The 17689-nt window shown below is 38.0% G+C and overlaps 1 protein-coding gene across 2 annotated transcripts; it reads right to left on the reverse strand.

Moving 5' to 3' along the window:
- Positions 1-883: 883 nt before the first annotated feature.
- os9 (OS9 endoplasmic reticulum lectin) lies at positions 884-17558 on the reverse strand. Of its 2 annotated transcripts, none has more exons than XM_088338415.1 (15): positions 17364-17558; positions 14711-14893; positions 11125-11188; positions 10986-11062; positions 10819-10917; positions 9784-9985; positions 9515-9670; positions 9290-9405; positions 8310-8373; positions 8057-8139; positions 7773-7970; positions 6952-7156; positions 5741-5908; positions 5321-5430; positions 884-2091 (listed from the first exon to the last, which is right to left on the reverse strand). In XM_088338415.1, the coding sequence occupies exons 1-15, from the start codon at positions 17511-17513 to the stop codon at positions 1954-1956; spliced, it is 2013 nt and encodes a 670-aa protein (XP_088194541.1). In that variant the 5' UTR covers positions 17514-17558; the 3' UTR covers positions 884-1953. The 2 variants fall into 2 exon arrangements, with proteins under 2 accessions (XP_088194541.1, XP_088194540.1); XM_088338414.1 differs by having other exon boundaries at positions 9290-9408.
- Positions 17559-17689: the final 131 nt, after the last annotated feature.

A 17689-nucleotide genomic window follows, 5' to 3' on the forward strand; every position in this document is an offset into this window, starting at 1 on the left:
TGGGTTTTATTAAGCACCCTTTAGTGGTAAAAACATAATTCATGAAAGACGATTGGTTTAAATTATAAGCAGAAATACAACTATCATATAAACCTTTGAAAATACCAGAAGGCAAGGAATTAGCCTATATTTTACATAACATGGGCCTTTTCACTCCTGATTGATCAGTTGCTATACCGGGGTGCCTGGAGGAAACCGACATAAGTACGGGGAGAACATGCAAACTCCACACAAGGAGGTTCGATTTCATGACCTCAGAACTGTGCCGCACACGCGCTAACCACTACGCCGCAATGCGTGGCACGCCATAAAGCATTCAAGTAATACACAGTCCCTTTAAGTAATCAAATTGTGAATGTAAAAAAAGCAAAATGCATCGCATGGATTTTGTAACATGAGGTTAATTTCTAAATCCCATTTTTATTTTTAAAGTATACTGCACTCATCTTTACTTTATAAAATGTATTCTAAAATACAAAGTTCATTCTGGTGAGCGTTCGAAATGGAATCATTCATTTTAAAATCACGAACTAGGTTAATATTTGCAGGCAAATGTTTAAAATCAAAACCTAAGGGGATTTTGTCTACACTGATGGAAATATTTCAAATTTCCACATTAAAACAGTGACAAAAGTATTACTGACGAGGTGTTGACTTTTATTTTCAAACCTTGGGATGATTTCATCAACCATAATTAGAATAGATGACTGGTCACTGAACTGGAATAGAAATAAAACGGTTATTAAATCAACATTAACCTAACTTAACATTTCTCATTCAACACCCTAAAGTAGCAAAAGTTGCTTTTTTACCTTTATGTTAAATGTTTTTTTAAATTGTTCATTAAATTGCTGGCTTTTGTTCTAATTAATTTAGACTCTGGTGTTTTCTCCAATCATTTTTATTTTGAAGACTTTCATACAAAGCATTTCAGATAGGCCATGTTACTTCCTTGCCCTTGAAGCAGAGATGCACGAATGCTACCAAAATATACACACTTTTCCAGTCCCCCCTCGGGCCGTACGAAGACATTGTGTTATTCTCTCCTATTGTAAGACACTGACTTGCATCTAGATTGCATTCATTACCGAGATTGACACAACCACTCTGGGGTTTGTGCTAACAAAACACTTTGGACCAAAAAAAAAAAAGAAATCAAAATTATGTACAAATTGAGCTATTATTATACAGAGATCAACAAATTCAGCCCTTTAAATACACCTCAAAGATGAGTAGGAAAATACGACTCCTTAATTACCAAGAGAAGTCCAGTTGCCTTATTCAATCTTGACGACGAAGAATCAAACACCAGCATTCTTTTGGTACATCATTTTTAACAAACATCAGAGCCTTGAGCTAAAAAATGAATGCAATTTCAATAAGTTATTGACAGAACAAAATTAAACCACAACATTAAATAATATTAATGAGCTTTTTCCTACCAATGCTATCCAAAGGAAGCTTTTGGTGTTGTTTGCCCACAAACCTTAAAGTGCCACAGCATGTGTCATGCTCACCAAGAGTTTTCATCTATTGTGTCTTATAAACAGTAGGTGGTTGACCTGCGCAAGCACTGACATGTGGCATTTGACAACATTTGGGTTATCTGTGATTGTGAATGGCAACACGATTGCGTGATTACAGGGGGAAATGGCAGCCTGACTAAAATGCTTGGCATTGTCCGTTTTCTTCCCCTGATAAGATCAAAACCATGGAAAATGCATAACTTATTCAAGTAGAACTGACCGTGATCCAGTTCTCGTGCAACATAAACCATAAACCAATCTTGTAGACTCCACCCAAGCTTCTCTTGTCCAAGGTGCAAATGTGAGGACATGTCACCTGCTGAGTTTAGTAGCAATAAAAAAAAAAATCCTTTTGTCGATTAAGTCTCTACAGGTCGCTGATCACAAGTGAAAGTACACATTCGCAATGTCCGCACTGAGCATGCCCTCACAAGTCAATGTCTTCATAGTCAGAGTTGTTGGAGGACTGCGATTCATCCTGTCCCTCACTCCAAACAAATCTGTAGTTGTTCTCCAACTCCTGTTGTCGCTTTTGTTCTTTGTGAACTTCCTCTGTTCCTCCAGTCTTGGAAACAAAAAGAAATGTAGTACTGTTTAAGAATGTTTAAGCCTGAAGGTTAATGTTTTCAGAAAACATGCAAACACAGTTTCTTTGGGCCAATACAAAGACCTTAAGGCAGGGGTGTCAAAACTATAATTTTACTTTCTAAAACGGGGTTTTATTCACTATGCAAATTTTCTTGTAAAATACAAGTATTCAAAATAAACATTTCAATTTTGAAAGAGACAACTTTTTTCTCCATCAACTTAAAAGGGCATTGTGCATTATTTAGAGCTGGCTAGTGGTAAAACCATAAACCATAATTTTGCCCCTTTTTTGTTACAAATAGCTATAAAGTTTTGCTTCACTTTTCTCAGCTCAAACTTGGATGCTACCGGAATCGAATGTGGATCGCAGCGGCCGAATTCTTACCACCAAGTCAATTCTATGCATTGGGACAAATGTATTGTCATTTTAATATGTGAAATGCGCAACAAAATTAACATTCGTGTTTGGTACCATGACAAACGCTAGTGTGATAATTAGATTAAAAAAAGAAAAAACAATGCATTTTTGTATATAATCTTCACTGGAGATCAAATTTAGATCATTTAATAACAATATTTCTGAAAAAATACCATATTTCCTGCTTAACAGTTTAAGGAAAATTATGTTGTATCATACTACTACAACACTTTTTCCACAAAATGGATAAGGCATTTCAACTGAATACCAGTACATGTATTTTGAAAGAAAAAGCACTGATGAAAATTTGAGAATTCTTTCAAATGCCTCCCACGAAATCACATGTGTCAAACTACCGGCCCGCGGGCCATGTCGAGCTCGCCGTGAAATCATATCATATAACATATCATATAATCTAAGATATTTTTATTTACAGCAAAATAATAAATACTGTATAAGTGATGTAAAGTTTAAATTTAATATTCTTGTCTGTTTTTATTCATATTTATGTTCCAAAAACATTCAGTTTGTGTTCAATAAATGTTTATCCTGGTTGGCCCGCGACCTTAAGTGTGTTTTGAATTTTGGCCCCTTGTGCAATTGAGTTTGACATCCCTGCACTAAATGGTGCTAATTTCCTTGGTTATCTGTTAACCCCTATTTGACTGGCATTCAAACTGCCAGTTCCACAGACACTGCAAGATGGTGGGCAGTTCTAAAGTGACTTAAGGCCCTGGGCAGCAGGCTGTCAATATGAAAACAAAAGGGATGACCCAGTCAGCCATAGTATGATAAGTTGATTGCTCCAAATCTGTGATTTCAATAATATTGAATCCTTACAAAAGTACAAACTCATGCAAGTCACCCAAGAATACCGGTAGTATATGGCAGACCAATGCAAGTTAGGATGCGGAGGATGTCAATGGGTAAACATTTTCAAAGCTAGACGGAGCTTTGCTGATGAGCATGTTGTGTGGACAGAGAAGCTCTGGTTCAGAGTTTATTTCGGGGATTTAACGCAAATGTGATTTAGTTGGGTCAGATGGGAAGCATTATGTTCGGTGACACATTGGAGAAAGACGACCCAAAGTGTGTAAAAAAAAAAGTCAGTGAAAGGTGGAGGAGGAAATGTCATTCTTTGATGCATGTTTTCTGCAGCAGGACTTGGGCCTTTTGTACAGCTACTGCCGAGTGAATGCAAGTGTGTATCAGAAGTTTAGAACCTTCTTCAACAGGACATGGTTCCGAACTTGCGTTCATTGCCAAATTAGCCTTCATGCAGAACAATGCGCCATGTCACATAGCAAAATAAAAGAATTTCCTTGAAGGTGAAAACATTGAATTCATCCTGATCTCGCCTCAATAGCGAACCTCTGGAAAATCTTTTGTGACAAAGTAATGGTCAAGAAACAAACTACAATACCGAAACGAGGAGGCTTGAATAAGAATAGACCAAAATCACACCAGAGCAGTGTGAGAGACTAGTGCTATCCTGTGGCCACAGATGTGCTGAAATCATTCACAGCAGAAGCCTGTATATTTCTGACTAATTACTGACTGTTGTAACCTTCAGAATATTTTTTCCATGCCACAGTCATTGTTTTTCTCAAATTTTGATCGGTGCATTTTTGGAAAAATATTGTTTTTTGTGAAATGCCATTTTGTGAAAAAAGTGTTGTATCACCATGATACAGACACAATGAAATGTTATCTAACAGTGAAAGAGTAAAGATGTAAAAAAAAAAAAACAAGTTCTCTAATTTTGATCTCCAATGTATATCTTCGGTGCTCCAGTTTTTAGAGGTTGGCACTGCCGTGACCTGGGTATAACCACTGTTATATGATAATACGGTAAAATTATGTGTATAATAATAAATTCGGTAGTTGAAAAAAACCCAACAACAAAACAACGTAATAAGCAAAAAAAAAAATTTAAACATGCATTTCTTTCCATCATGGTAGGTTGCGAAATTTGCATTTATTTAACATAAAGGGAGCTGACACGATTGTCCTCCATTTTGCTACTACTGGTACACCCAAAAGCCAAACCATTGTGAAGATCATGTTGCAATTAGATTGTTGAACAAAATTGCAGCACAACATCCGATTTTTCCAGGGATAAACCAATACTGAATGTTTGACAACTGTGATATCATCACTGAAGGAATGCTGGAAGTATTAGATGACATTCTTGAGCGACGGAGAAGAAAAATGGTGCATTTTAGTCACTTTGAGTCACCATAGTTTGTATTCTTCCTTGTGCTTTGTAGAACTTGTTTTTAATTGCACTACAGACTACAGTGAATACTACACAGTGTCCCTTTAATCATTTTGGGTAAAATTTTAAACAGACTTTAATGTCGTGTCATTTTGGTTTCTATTCACATAACACAAACAAGGCTATGTGTAAAAAAATAATCCAAGTGGTGTGGTCATTATGGAATTCATTTTTTTCCCTCTACGTGGCCATCAGACCAAAAAAGTTATTCTCAAAGGAAACAATTATGCTTGTAATCATGTTGAAAAAACTTCTCTTTGGGACAAGAAACATTCTCATATTAATCAGAAACGTAATTGCCCTTATGATTTTGGTATGCCTGGTAAAGAAAAATCCCTCTCAGAAAATCTATGTATAAAAACGGCCCCTTGTTCTCTTTTCTGTACAGTATGGGGACACTAGATTAAAAATGAGAAAAATAAAGGTGAAACACGTTTGAAAGTCTCATTTCTCATTAGACTTTCAAAGTAATCCGTCTACAAAAAATAATATGCTCGTCAAAGATTTTACCAGGAGGTTAATGAGGAGCTCTCGAAATGACTTTGTGTCTTCTTCGGTCAGCCACTGATCACCTGCCTCATCTGCATTATTTCGTGTCAAGATCTTCACCTCAATCTTACCTGCAAAAGAAACAACAAAAAAATAAAACTGGATGCAGAGAGGTCTAATATATCCAAATAAGTATCAAGCATGCAAAACAGTACGTCTAAAGTGAGGAATGGATGTCTAGCAGAACACACACATGGATGACTTTAATTTTAAGCCACTGTCCAGTACTCCTAGATCACAGTCCAAGTATAGCAACTGATCAATCAGGAGTGAAACACATCTGTTTTTTTTTAGTTGCCAAAGTAAATTTAAAGAGTAAAATCATAAGATAGAAGAAGCGAAAACCCAAAAAACGTGAATGTTGCCACGCCCCTTTCCTACCTTCGGCCTTCAGTCCTGCTTTCTCTAGCTGTTCTTTAACCACGTCCTTAATGTGCTGCCACTGGGGATCTCCTTTTCCCAACTCCTGTACTTTGAACTCCCGATCAGAACTCTTGCCTGTCTTATACTTAGTTATTTTGATCTTAACATGGTCATCCGTGTCTTGGTCTGGGGTGACGAAACAAAAGAGGGACACACAACTGACTGTCAGAGACAAGAATCCTCACGTAGACAGAAAGCACGAAAGGACATTTGAGATTTCAAGCGGCGATCACAAAAACTGTGAAAGTTAGAAAAGACCGCTTGTCTGGATTTCTTCATGGTTTAAACAGTTTGATTTTGCCTAATTCTATTGGATAATTAATCTGCTCAGACTTATATATCTAAATATTGACAATACACCAACGCATGTGATCAAATGAGACTTGACCCTCATTTGAGGCAAAACTCCTCCCACACGTTCTACTACAGTGGCTAAATAGTTGTTACAGGACGAGATAAATGCTTACCTTGCTGCATATTTTTAATGTGCTGCTATTTCACATATTGACCCAAGTTTGACAGCTGTGATACCATACTGCAGCTGCACATTAGTATTGTATATTGCAGGTTTAAATTCAGGGGAAATAAAAACAGGAGAAATCTGATGTAATATTTTTGAAACAGTAATGATATTTTGGACATGGGTGATATTTTCACAATTTTTAATTGAGACACAAATCAAATTTTAAAATTAAAAATGTATTCACAGGAGTGTTACAAAGACTATAAAGTTCCCTTTTTTATTTCACACAAAAATGTTAGACCCCCTCAGTCCTTTGATAGTCTCTGTGATTAAGAGCAATTCAAATACATTTAACCTGACTTTTTGTAGTAGATACTAGTTTGTCAGCGTCCAAGCCATACAATTGTTGGTGATGGGACATATGTGGGCCACAGGCCACCATTTGGAACACATGTCTTAGACCTAGTGGATTATTCAAAAACGTTTTTTTGTATGTACATAGAATATTTTATATGTATATTTTCTAAAATAAAATCGTCTGTATGTGTGAAGCCCGCCTTATGAGCTTTGAGGCTCTCTGTCTTGTTCAAATCCATGTGTGTGCCTATTCTATGATGGGCGTATGCAACCACATTAACATGCAAACATGGGATGAAAGTGAGAAAGATGAAGACAGGCAAAAGCAACACCAGGTAAGTTACATTACCGGGCTGCTTCGGTGCCATGCTGGGGCTGCCCCGGGTCGGGTCATTGGCACGCTGCGCTCCTCCGGTTTCCTGCTTGTTCAGGTCCGGCTCGTCTTTCTCCTCCAAATGGTCGAGAAGCTTATCAAGCGTCGTTTCCAGCGCCTGTGTCGCCTGAGTGCGATCAAACTCTCCTTTTAGCCCTTCGGTCTCCAATTCTTGCTGTGCCTACAAAAACAGCACTTGCTCATCTCTAGTTGGAAAATTGTTTCAAAATCGGGGGAAAATGTGTGGTCTATAGAGTCAGTCTTCACTGGTTTACCCCTGCTGCATCATAAAGGTGCTCTGCCCATCCCTTAGGAAAAAAAAAGAAAAGTGACCCTATAACTAGGGTTTGCGAGACCTTTCGGTCTCCCGCCCCCCCTTTCTTTCCCTTGCTGTCTCTTAGGGAGTAGAGATAGAGAGGAAAGGATCCCCAGTCCCCTGACTCCCTCCACTTTAGTCGCCTCTTGCAACACGCAGCGGACCACGGTGGGAGAATTCTTACACCTCCCATGGGTGCCGAGGTGCTTAACTTGTTTGGGTGTTTGGGCAATTGGGTTGGCCATGGTCCAAAAATTCTTGAGTGTTTTTTTGCTACCTTTTTTTTGTATGTGTTTGTCTTGCTGTCACCCCTCTCGAGGGATATGACCAGGGCAGATAGAGTCAGACTTCAGAGAAACATGGCAACAACTTCAAGCATTTACAAGCACTTAACTCAAAATGCAAGCACTTTTCAAACCTTAACACCATTAAAATTCAAGCATTTAAGGATTTCAAGCACCCAGACGAACATTGCAATTACCTCATTTATGATGTTATCAAACTCTTTCTGCATCGTTTCCTTTATCTCCTCAGTCTTGTCAGCAGGCACAGACATGCCAGCCATCTCCTCCTCAAACTCCTGAAGCAGACGTTTATCAAGATCATCCTCTCCGTCGTCTTTCTCCGGCTCCAAGGAAGCTTTTTCTTCTGCTTGTTCTTTTGCTCGCATTTGCGCTTTCTATATAAAAATGATTTGAAATCTAGAATGGAGTACGTAGCCACCGCTAAGATGGATGCAATTCCGATGTGTACAAAAGCACCAACCTTTCTGTTACTCTCCTTGAGATGCTGGACAAACTTCATCAGGTCCGACGGGTCCGTAATGATTTTAAAGTTGAAGTTTTCAACTGAGAAAGATTTTTGTAAATAAAAGGAAATCATTATTCCACTAGTCATTGTTCAGTTATCATATTAAGTACTGAACAGCTATAAAAAAAGAAGGGACGAGGCTGGCAGTAAATGCAAAAACAATAATTGAAGGATGTGTTGGCTGGGTGATAGATGAAAAAAAAAATACCTTCATTTCCATCTTCTATGACTTCATTGTCTGTAAATTGGTTCAAGCCTTCATTATCAACTGCCTGCCAAGAAAATAATTCAGGTAAAATCGTGCAGTCCAGTTACGTCCTCCAGTACAGAAGTCAACTACCTTTTTGAAGCTCAGAGCGATTTTTTTTTTTTTTTTACTGATTGACACAAAGGGTTACCATTTTGATATACATTTCTAAAAAAATACCTTGTTATTACTACATAATAACAAAGTTGTGATTATTAGCTGTAAAAGGTGGTATCCGTAACTTCCAAATTTTCTACTTGCTGACGCCATCTTCTGGCTGAAATCATCATTACGGTCTCTGATAAGCAGCTTGTGTGGTGCGTGCACGTACATCTCTCTCTTAGATGCAATCGAATAAACTCTTTTTCATTTTTTCGGGGTTGGTAACTGGACTTCACCATTTTCATCCTTGAATAAAAGAAAACCTCTCCCCCCAGTTCCCCATGTCCTTTCCTCCAGTGTAATGTGCTCTGTGGCCGTAACACAGAGGGTACAAGTAAGATAAAACCAGATAGGCGGGTGAAAAAATATATAAAAAAGGAATTTTGAACTCAGTTGGGCATTGTTAGCACATACTAATTAGAGATTATATCTGATTTTAAACTTTTCAAGGACACCTCAAACTATGCACACCAACTTTAGATCAACCATTAAAAAATGATGTCAGTTGGAAATCAAATTTAGCAGATAATCAAATGACCCAACACTAGTGAAATATTTTCAGAACCTGTACGCGGCCTACTCTGATGTTCTTAGGGGTGCCTGGCACCGTTGTATACCCCTACTCTAGTGGCTCAGTAACTTATAATTATGTATTGCAGTTAATTTATCAACCCGGGAAATATTTGAGGCAAAATTATGTTTTTCTATTCCTCCCAAACACATTAAATAATTGCTTGTATACATTATGTAACCAGTGTAAAATTGCAAAAATTCTGTACCTGACTCTGCTCATTAGAAGAGCTTGTTTTTGGAATTTCTGGCTTTGCAACTGCCTCCCAAAACCCTGAATCCTCTGTATCATCTGAAGTTGCATCCTCTGAGATGTCAGCAATGTCTGCTGGAATATGGGGAATACAAATAAAATAGAGGAGACAAATAATTCCAAATGGCAAAACTCGATGCAGTCTCATTTGCTCTAAAACAGATGGAGAATCGAGATTGACCTTTTTGATCCGACTGGTTCCGGTTACTGCTGGGATCTGGTGAAGTTTCTTCTACATCTCCTTGTACTTGTTCATTTTCCTCCTCATTACCCGACAACATCTCATCAAGGTTCCTCAACTCCTCTGAGATTTGCTCCACTTTACGCTGAGTGTCGGCTAGGAATGACAAAAAATTGGTGTGATTGGAGAAAAGAAAATACAAATAAATTCAGTAAATCTTAGAACGACCACCATTAAAAACAGCATTTTGAAGATGATTGTGAACTCACAAACTTGAGCTTTGACGTAGTCCATGTATTGTTGAGCGCTTAGAGCCGGCTGACACACTATACCCTGCGGCTTGGCGGTGGACGGAGGTCGGAGTAACGGGTGCTGGCATGTGCGACTGGTATGAATTGTAAGCACGTAGTGACATGATTGCGGCTCATCCACTCGGGCAATATAATCGCCCGAACCGTTTTCGCATACAAACTGAGGGAGAACAATAAAAGGTACATTGTAATGTCAATCCTTTCGTCTGGGATCAACTTGCTGTGTGTGAGGAGTCGACTTCCGCATCTCAGACAAAAAAGGATGCTATTCACACTGCTGAGATATCATTCATGTCGACAATTTGATGAACAACTTACTCCAGAAGATAAACTCTCAATTATTCATCTAAATGCCAAGAGTCTGTGCGCCAATTCTCATCAAATCAAGGACAACCTTGATCATTTTAAACACTGATTTAACATTGTTGCAATTTCAGAAACATTGATAAATATGAAAAAAGACCGGGAGTTTCATCTTGAGGGCTTTAAAATGGTATGTGTAAACAGAAATTTAAAACCGGGTGGTGGTGTTGCATTTCCTATTAAGAAACATATTAAATTCAATATTGTAACAAACATAACAGCTGTCTTCGATAATATGTGTGAATGTATTACCGTAGAAATGAACAAAACCCAAAGTACAATTGTTAGCTGCCAATACAGGTCCCCTGATACAACGATAGATGGTGTGATGAGAATTTCTTATCTTACTTTTTTCTATCTGACTTAAAGTTAACACTTGTGGATTTTTTTTATAATATGGAGATGTCCTTTTTGTGGTCATATAATGTTATACGAATGTGGTTTTATTATTTGATTGTGTGTAAGTGTTTATACTGTCAAGGAGACGGGACCAGATCAGCCTTTTTTACTTTTGGTTTTCTCAATTGCTTCTTAAATATGTTGATTTTGATCTGATTGTGACCTTAAATTTTATGCTCAGAGAGGGAAGAAAAATAGAAAAATCAATAATTGTCAACTCCAAAGTCTCACCCGGACTTCAGCCTCTCTAGACTTTCCGCTGATGTCACACTTGGATCCGTTTACATATATCTGACTGTGGAAACGTTTCAGTCTGTGCTGTTTGGAAGCCTGTAATAAAACAAAACAGATACTAAAATGTTGAATTTCACAATAAACACAAATCTAATAATCTCTACCTTTGCAGTTTCATTGCTCCAGTCAAAATCTGAAGCAAAGTAGCCCAGATAGAAAATGTCCCCTTTGATTTCTGATTCTGAAAATTTAAAACATGTAAGAACGTTCCCGGAAACAAACAATATTCTAGTGAAATCTTACCTTCGAGATGGTACTGTGTAATATGTTGACCATGGCAGAACTCATATGTCCACCAATCTTTTTTCTGAGAAGAAAAAAAAAGATCAGAACTATGTTACTGCACGTTTAATCTATTTTAATTATTGGATGAGAGGACATCATCCAAATTGGCTTAATAGCTGCAAACAGTACCCATAATAAACCAACATAGAAATACAGAAACACATTCTACTGTATTTGCTAGTAATCAGTATTAAATATTATATTTTCAAGTAACCAGTAGTAATACATGAGAGATTGATCAAATAGCTAACATGAAGTTTTAAACCAGAAAATTGGCATGATCAGTCTCTTATTTTGATATTCAGTATTGTGTGACACCTGTGAGCCAACGAGTTTGTTTACCCTTAGAGTAAAACAGTAATTACTGTGGTTAAACAGACTGAAAAATGATTAGAAACAAATTAGAAAATAAAACATTTATAATAGAAGAATACAAAACAAATGGTTTGACAACAGTCAGAAGTCAATTGCAAAAGTAACAAAGCATGCAGAAAACCATTATATCTGGTTTTTGAAAATTACGCATACATTAGGATATTAATTATTTAATTAATAGTGCCGAAAACATCCATTCAAATCCAGAAGAAAAACAAAATTTGGGAAGACTATTCTATCAATCATGCCTAATTTATGAATGCACTCCTTGTAGCACAAGCTCTTCATGTGTTTGTTGATTCATATTGCAGCTCTGTAACTTCCAAAACTATCATAAGCTATTGCACTGAGGTATTTACTTTAGTTGTGAAAGGACCTTACAGAGACTTCCAAGGATCATGTGACTTAAGTGGCCGGTAAATCTGATTAGAAGTGAAAATTGATGACGAAATTAAAAATCTATCCACGTACTTTATACGTTCAGACAGGTCTTTAAAGACTATACTGGACTGTCTCAGAAAATTAGAATATTGTGATAAAGTTCTTTATTGTCTGTAATGCAAATAAAAAAACAAAAATGTCATACATTCTGGATTCATTACACATCAACTGAACTATTTCAAGCGTTTTATTATTTGAATATTGCTGATTTTGGCTTACAGCTGAAAAAAACTCAATAATCCTATCTCAAAATATTAGAATACTTCCTCAGACCAAGTAAAAAAAATAATTTTATAACAGCAAAACTAAATCAAACATTTGAAAATGTCCATTGATGCACTCAGTACTTGGTTGGGAATCCTTTTGCACGGATTACTGCATCAATCCGGCGTGGCATGGAGGCAATCAGCCTGTGGCATTGCTGAGGTGTTATTGATGCCCAGGATGCTTCGATAGCGGCCTTCAGCTCATTTGCATTTGTAAGTCTGGTGTCTTTCATCTTCTTCTTAACTATACCCCACAAATTCTCGATGGGGTTCAGGTCAGGGGAATTAGCAGGCCAATCAAGGACAGTGATGCCATGGTCAGTGCACCAGTTACTGGTGGTTTTGGCACTGTGGGCAGGTGCCAGATCATGCTGGAAAATGAAATCCTCATCTCCATAGAGCTTTTCAGCAGATGGAAGCATGTAGTGCTCTAAAATCTCTTGGTACACAGTTGCATTTACTCTGGACTTGATGAAACACAGTGGACCAACACCAGCAGCTGACATGGCTCCCCAAACCATTGCTGACTGTGGGAACTTCACACTGGATTTCAAGCAACTTGGATTTTGCTCTTCTCCAGCCTTTCTCCAGACTCTGGCGCCTTGACTTCCAAAAGAAATGCAAAACTTGCTTTCGTCTGAAAAGAGGACTTTGGACCACTCTGCAACTGTCCAGTGCTTCTTCCCCATAGCCCAAGTCAGACGCTTCTTCCGTTGTCTTGAGTTCAGAAGTGGCTTGACCATGGGAATACGGCTATTGTAGCCCATTTCCCGGACACGTCTGTGAACTGTGGCTTTTGATACCTGGACTCCAGCTTCAGCCCACTGTCTTTGAAGCGCCCTCAAATTCTGGAAGCGGCTCTTCTTCACAATTTTGTTAAGGCTGCGGTCATCTCTCTTGGTTGTGCAGCGTTTCCGGCCACATTTTTCCCTTCCAACAGACTTTTTGTGGATATGCTTTGAAACTGCACTCTGTTAACAGCCTGCTCTTTGAGAAATTTCTTTTTGTGTCTTACCCTCCTGATGGAGGGTATCAATGATGGTCCTCTGGACAGCAGTCAGATCAGCAGTGATTTAGTTTACTGAACCAAGCTGAGTGTTTTTAAGGCTCAGGAAACCCTCGCAAGGTGTTTCGAGTTAATTAGATGATTCAGGTGATTAGTTAATAGCCTACTTGTATACTTTTTCATGATATTCTAATATTTTGAGATAGGATTTTTGAGTTTTCTTAAGCTGTAAGCCAAATTCAGCAATATTAAAATAATAAAAGGCTTGAAATAGTTCAGTTGATGTGTAATGAATCCAGAATGTATGACATTTTTGTTTTTTTAATTGCATTACAGAAAATAAAGAACTTTATCACAATATTCTAATTTTCTGAGACAGTCCAGTATATGAGGAACTGTTGGGGGTACTTAACAACATAGATCCGTACTTTATGAAAAACGACAAGTTGTCATTGGATACTGGCGTTTTACCAGCAATTTTGTACCCGGTCATTTTAAACAAATTGAACTGCCTGAACTAAATGATGACTGTTGATCTCAATTGATTTTATTTCTCTCATACAGCCAAACGTTGTGGTTAAATTATTTCATAGGATCGAAGCTTGTCGAGGGTGTATGCAGGGTTTGTACACCATTTTCATGGGCAAATCTAAGAAATTTTAAAATACTTTCAAAGCCAATTCATAAATATCTCTGGTACCCTTAAAAGAAGAAATCTGGTGTAAATAATTTATTTTGCAGTTTCACAAATAAATCTGCAATTTAAAAATGTGATTTTTAATCTTCCATGTGCATTTATCAAGATATATGATTTTTAGATCTTGAGTAAATCGCAAATATATTTTGGGATCTGAACAATAATGGTTTTGAGGATTTTTTAGACAAATCTCTTTCATAAATGATACATAATCCTTGCACTAATACACATTTCATAATCCCTTGTTTTGGTGTAGCATGCAACTGTCATCTTGGGCGTGACCCGTAGGGGTCGATGACGCTTCAAATGCCAATGGCTTACAAACTAATGCCAGTTGGCGTTAATCTCGAGGGAAGATATGCAATGGCAAAGCAAAGCCACCAGAGAGCAGTGTCTGCGTCATTTTTAAGCAGACTTGTTGAGGAACATGGCAAATTTCAGCATTTACAAGCTATTCACCCCAAATCCAAGGACTTTTCAATCAAGGAAAACACAACATTAAAATTCAAACATTTACAAGAGCGCTAAGCACCCGTACGTACCCTGTGTATGGGCTTCGTTAGTATTTGCATCTTCATATGGTTTGTAGCAAATTAACTAAGCAGATCGGTGTCATTTTTAAAGACCTAAATTAACACTCCCAATATTTAGTCCTAGCTACAACCTTAGGTGTGCTTTGTGTGCGTTCTAACTCAAATATGACATTGGGTTCCACATCCCAGCCCTATTCCTGAGTATTAAAGGACAACGTGCACCAACCAGCACTAGACAGGGGGGATCCCGCATGGGTTTGAGCAGCTCAGGGATGTCTGGCCCAGTGTACCCTTCTTGGTCAGGATTAGATACTGGATCCTGGTGAAAGCGAAGCGCCAGGGCAGGAAGTCGGCATTCATAGAGTTGTTTGTATTTGCTGGAAACCATCATGACCTCATCTGCTTTGGTCTATGGGCAAAAGGTACAATGTAGTACTTTATTGCTTGTTGTAAGTTTGTCATTAATACAATGTATAGCAACATTTTTTAGGCACAAATAAAAACATTTTAAAATGTAAACCTTTGAATGAAAATGTTATTGACAAATTATTTTTTTGGTTAAATCTTTAATCATAATAGCTAAATGAAATGTTTATTGAAGGTATTGTTGGATACATTAATCAAAACATGACACACAAAAAAAAACCTAATGCTGAGAGTGAGCATGGCCAAATATGGTCACCTTACGCCCCCTCCCCTAAGGAAATTTGACAGATCTGTTTCTGCCAACCTTTGCTTAAAGGTTTGCACCGTATTTGCACTAATAACCCGGTCAGGCAAAAAATTCCAAATTTTTGGTATCCTGAAAGAAATAAAGTTTCCATGCAAGTTGCTGGTAGCTATATCCAATATACATATGATATATAATTCACGTGAAGGAGCTTTATGGAATTTATAACTTATTTTACTCAACGGCATCTCCTAGGTTGCGTCATCATTGCAGCCTAAGTCAGACTGCATGATGCGCATGCAAGTATGTGCATTTCTTCGACGCACTTGAGTCAACTTTTCTTTCTCATCTTTCTTGTGGTTTGGGATGGCATTTGGACTTGAAGTAAGCCTTTTCTTACATTCACCATTTTATCCCAAACCAACAAATAAAAATAAACACAAAAAAAAAAAAAAACAACACAGGGACGACAAGCATGAAGTCACTCTCCAGCAGTCTCCCCAGCCCTCATTCTCCTACCTAATGTGTAACGCCTTTAACAGCTTTGCTAAAAAAAAACATTGAAAAGATGGTGGCATGTATAGGGGCAGTGGCTAATGTCTATCCAGCTAATTTTATATTTCTTACCCTTTTCTTTTTTACTTTCCATTTTGGATGCATGCTTCGTCAATAATAACCTACGACTGGGGCTGCATTTTAATTTTTGATAATTAATTCGTTCAGTCTCTGAGCCTACAGGCACACAGACACACAGACACACAGACACGCAGACACGCAGACACGCAGACACACACACACGAGGTTTAACGATTATTTAGGAATTTACCAGATATCGGCTTTTTTTTTTTTTTACACATTTTATTGGCCGATTAAACAAATTTCAAACTGGGCAGGCGAGAGCTTTCCTTTCAAGCAGTTGCACTCTCTCACTTGCTCCTCTCCTTCATTCCTCCTCAGCTGCAAACCCCCCCCCACCCCAATTGTTAACTTTGTATATTTTAGATTGGTCCGTCTAAATGCATCAACTTGTTCTCAAACACTGTTCTGAACATTGACAAACACAGAGTGACTGCATCAAAAATCCAAGAGTCATATTTGACCCCGATTTGTCCTTCCAAACACATGTTAAGAATATTACTAGAACAGCTTTTTAGCATTCTATCGACATTTCAAAAATTATTATAATTCATGCGTTTGTTACCTTTCCGTTTTGATTACTCTAATGTACTACTCTCCGGTCTCCCAAAGCATCAAGAGCCTGCAGCGAGGCTTTTGACCAGGACAAGAAAGTTTGATCACATTACCCCAATTTTGTCTAACCTGCATTGGCTCCCTTTCAGCTGAAGATGTAATTAAAAGGCTCTGTTGGTATTATACAAATTCATGCATGGACTTGCTCCTTCATATCTTTCAGATTTAATTCCCCCCATGTTCCTGTCTGGAGCCTTCTCTCTGAAAACACTGGTCTACTAGTAATCCGAAGAGCCAAGAAGAGATGGTTCAAGCACGTTCTCCGTTCGGACCCCGGTGCTGTGGGATGCTCTCCCCTCTGAGATTCGATCTGCAACCTCAGTGGAATTGTTAAATCTAGTCTTAAAACGAACCAATATTTTGTAGCTTATGAAAGACCTATATTTCATGTTGACAATGTCCGTTTATTGTTTGAAATGCAGCATCCATTGCAGCCTGGTTATCATGGGGGAGGGATTTCCTCATGTGCTGTCCCATTTTAAGGTTTCAGTTTCCTCATGCTGAGGTTCTTGAGTATTTCCTTGCACTCATGTAGGTTTTAGATCATGGGAAGGTGTAATAATAGTTTGTACAGTAGTTTGCAATAATCTGTGGTCTGTGCAGCCCTTCAAGATTCCTTGTAATTAAGGGCTATAAAAATAAATACGACTTGACCTGACTATTGTTGTTTGACTGTTTAATGCAAATTTTGTTTGTAATGTAGCAATGTTCAATTAAGGGCGTTATTTAAAAAGTTCAGTTGTGACAGCTGTCAAGCGGCTGCAACGTTTTAATGCACGATGGCAACTTAAACACGTATACGCACATGCAATTGACAGAAAACTATTTCGAGTAAGCCAGGGCGCATCTACAACCTGATTCTATTAATTAAAAAAAAAAAAAAATATCGTGAGAAAACTGTCGTTTTCGAAAATTAGCTTTAGCTAACTATTAGCTGCCAGTAAACCGCCTCACTCACCTGCCCCGTGATGACAGGATCGGGAAGAATCTGAATCTCATATTTCATTTCATTCAGTTCTTCCAAGTTTAAAAAAGACAGGACATAAATTGGACACAAAAATAAGAAAATATATAATCCGCTACGAAGTCGTAGCAGGTGAGCAGCCATGGTTGACTTGCCCCCGACCCTCTTCCTACTTATACACCCCCCCCTTTTCTTTCTTCTTCGTTGCCTTCTTCTTCTACTCTACGTTGGGTAGAGAACTTAATTCAACCATACTTTGAAGAGATGTAATACAAAAACATTTAAAAACCAACATGAGGGTAAATTGAGAATTGGGCAAA

The sequence above is a fragment of the Urocampus carinirostris genome, chromosome 6, assembly GCF_059441175.1.
Source record: "Urocampus carinirostris isolate Australia breed hairy pipefish chromosome 6, RoL_Ucar_1.0, whole genome shotgun sequence".
Classification (NCBI taxonomy): Eukaryota; Metazoa; Chordata; class Actinopteri; order Syngnathiformes; family Syngnathidae; genus Urocampus; species Urocampus carinirostris.

What these genes read in the sequence shown, in the direction of transcription:
- os9 (XM_088338414.1), bottom strand. Translation starts at nt 17,513, where the DNA reads ATGGCTGCTCACCTGCTACGACTTCGTAGCGGATTATATATTTTCTTA. An exon ending in CTAGAGAGGCTGAAGTCCGG is followed by an intron (nt 9,986 to 10,818) that starts GTGAGACTTTGG and finishes GTTCTCCCTCAG; the next exon opens with TTTGTATGCGAAAACGGTTC. An exon ending in TTGATAACATCATAAATGAG is followed by an intron (nt 7,157 to 7,772) that starts GTAATTGCAATG and finishes CTGTTTTTGTAG; the next exon opens with GCACAGCAAGAATTGGAGAC.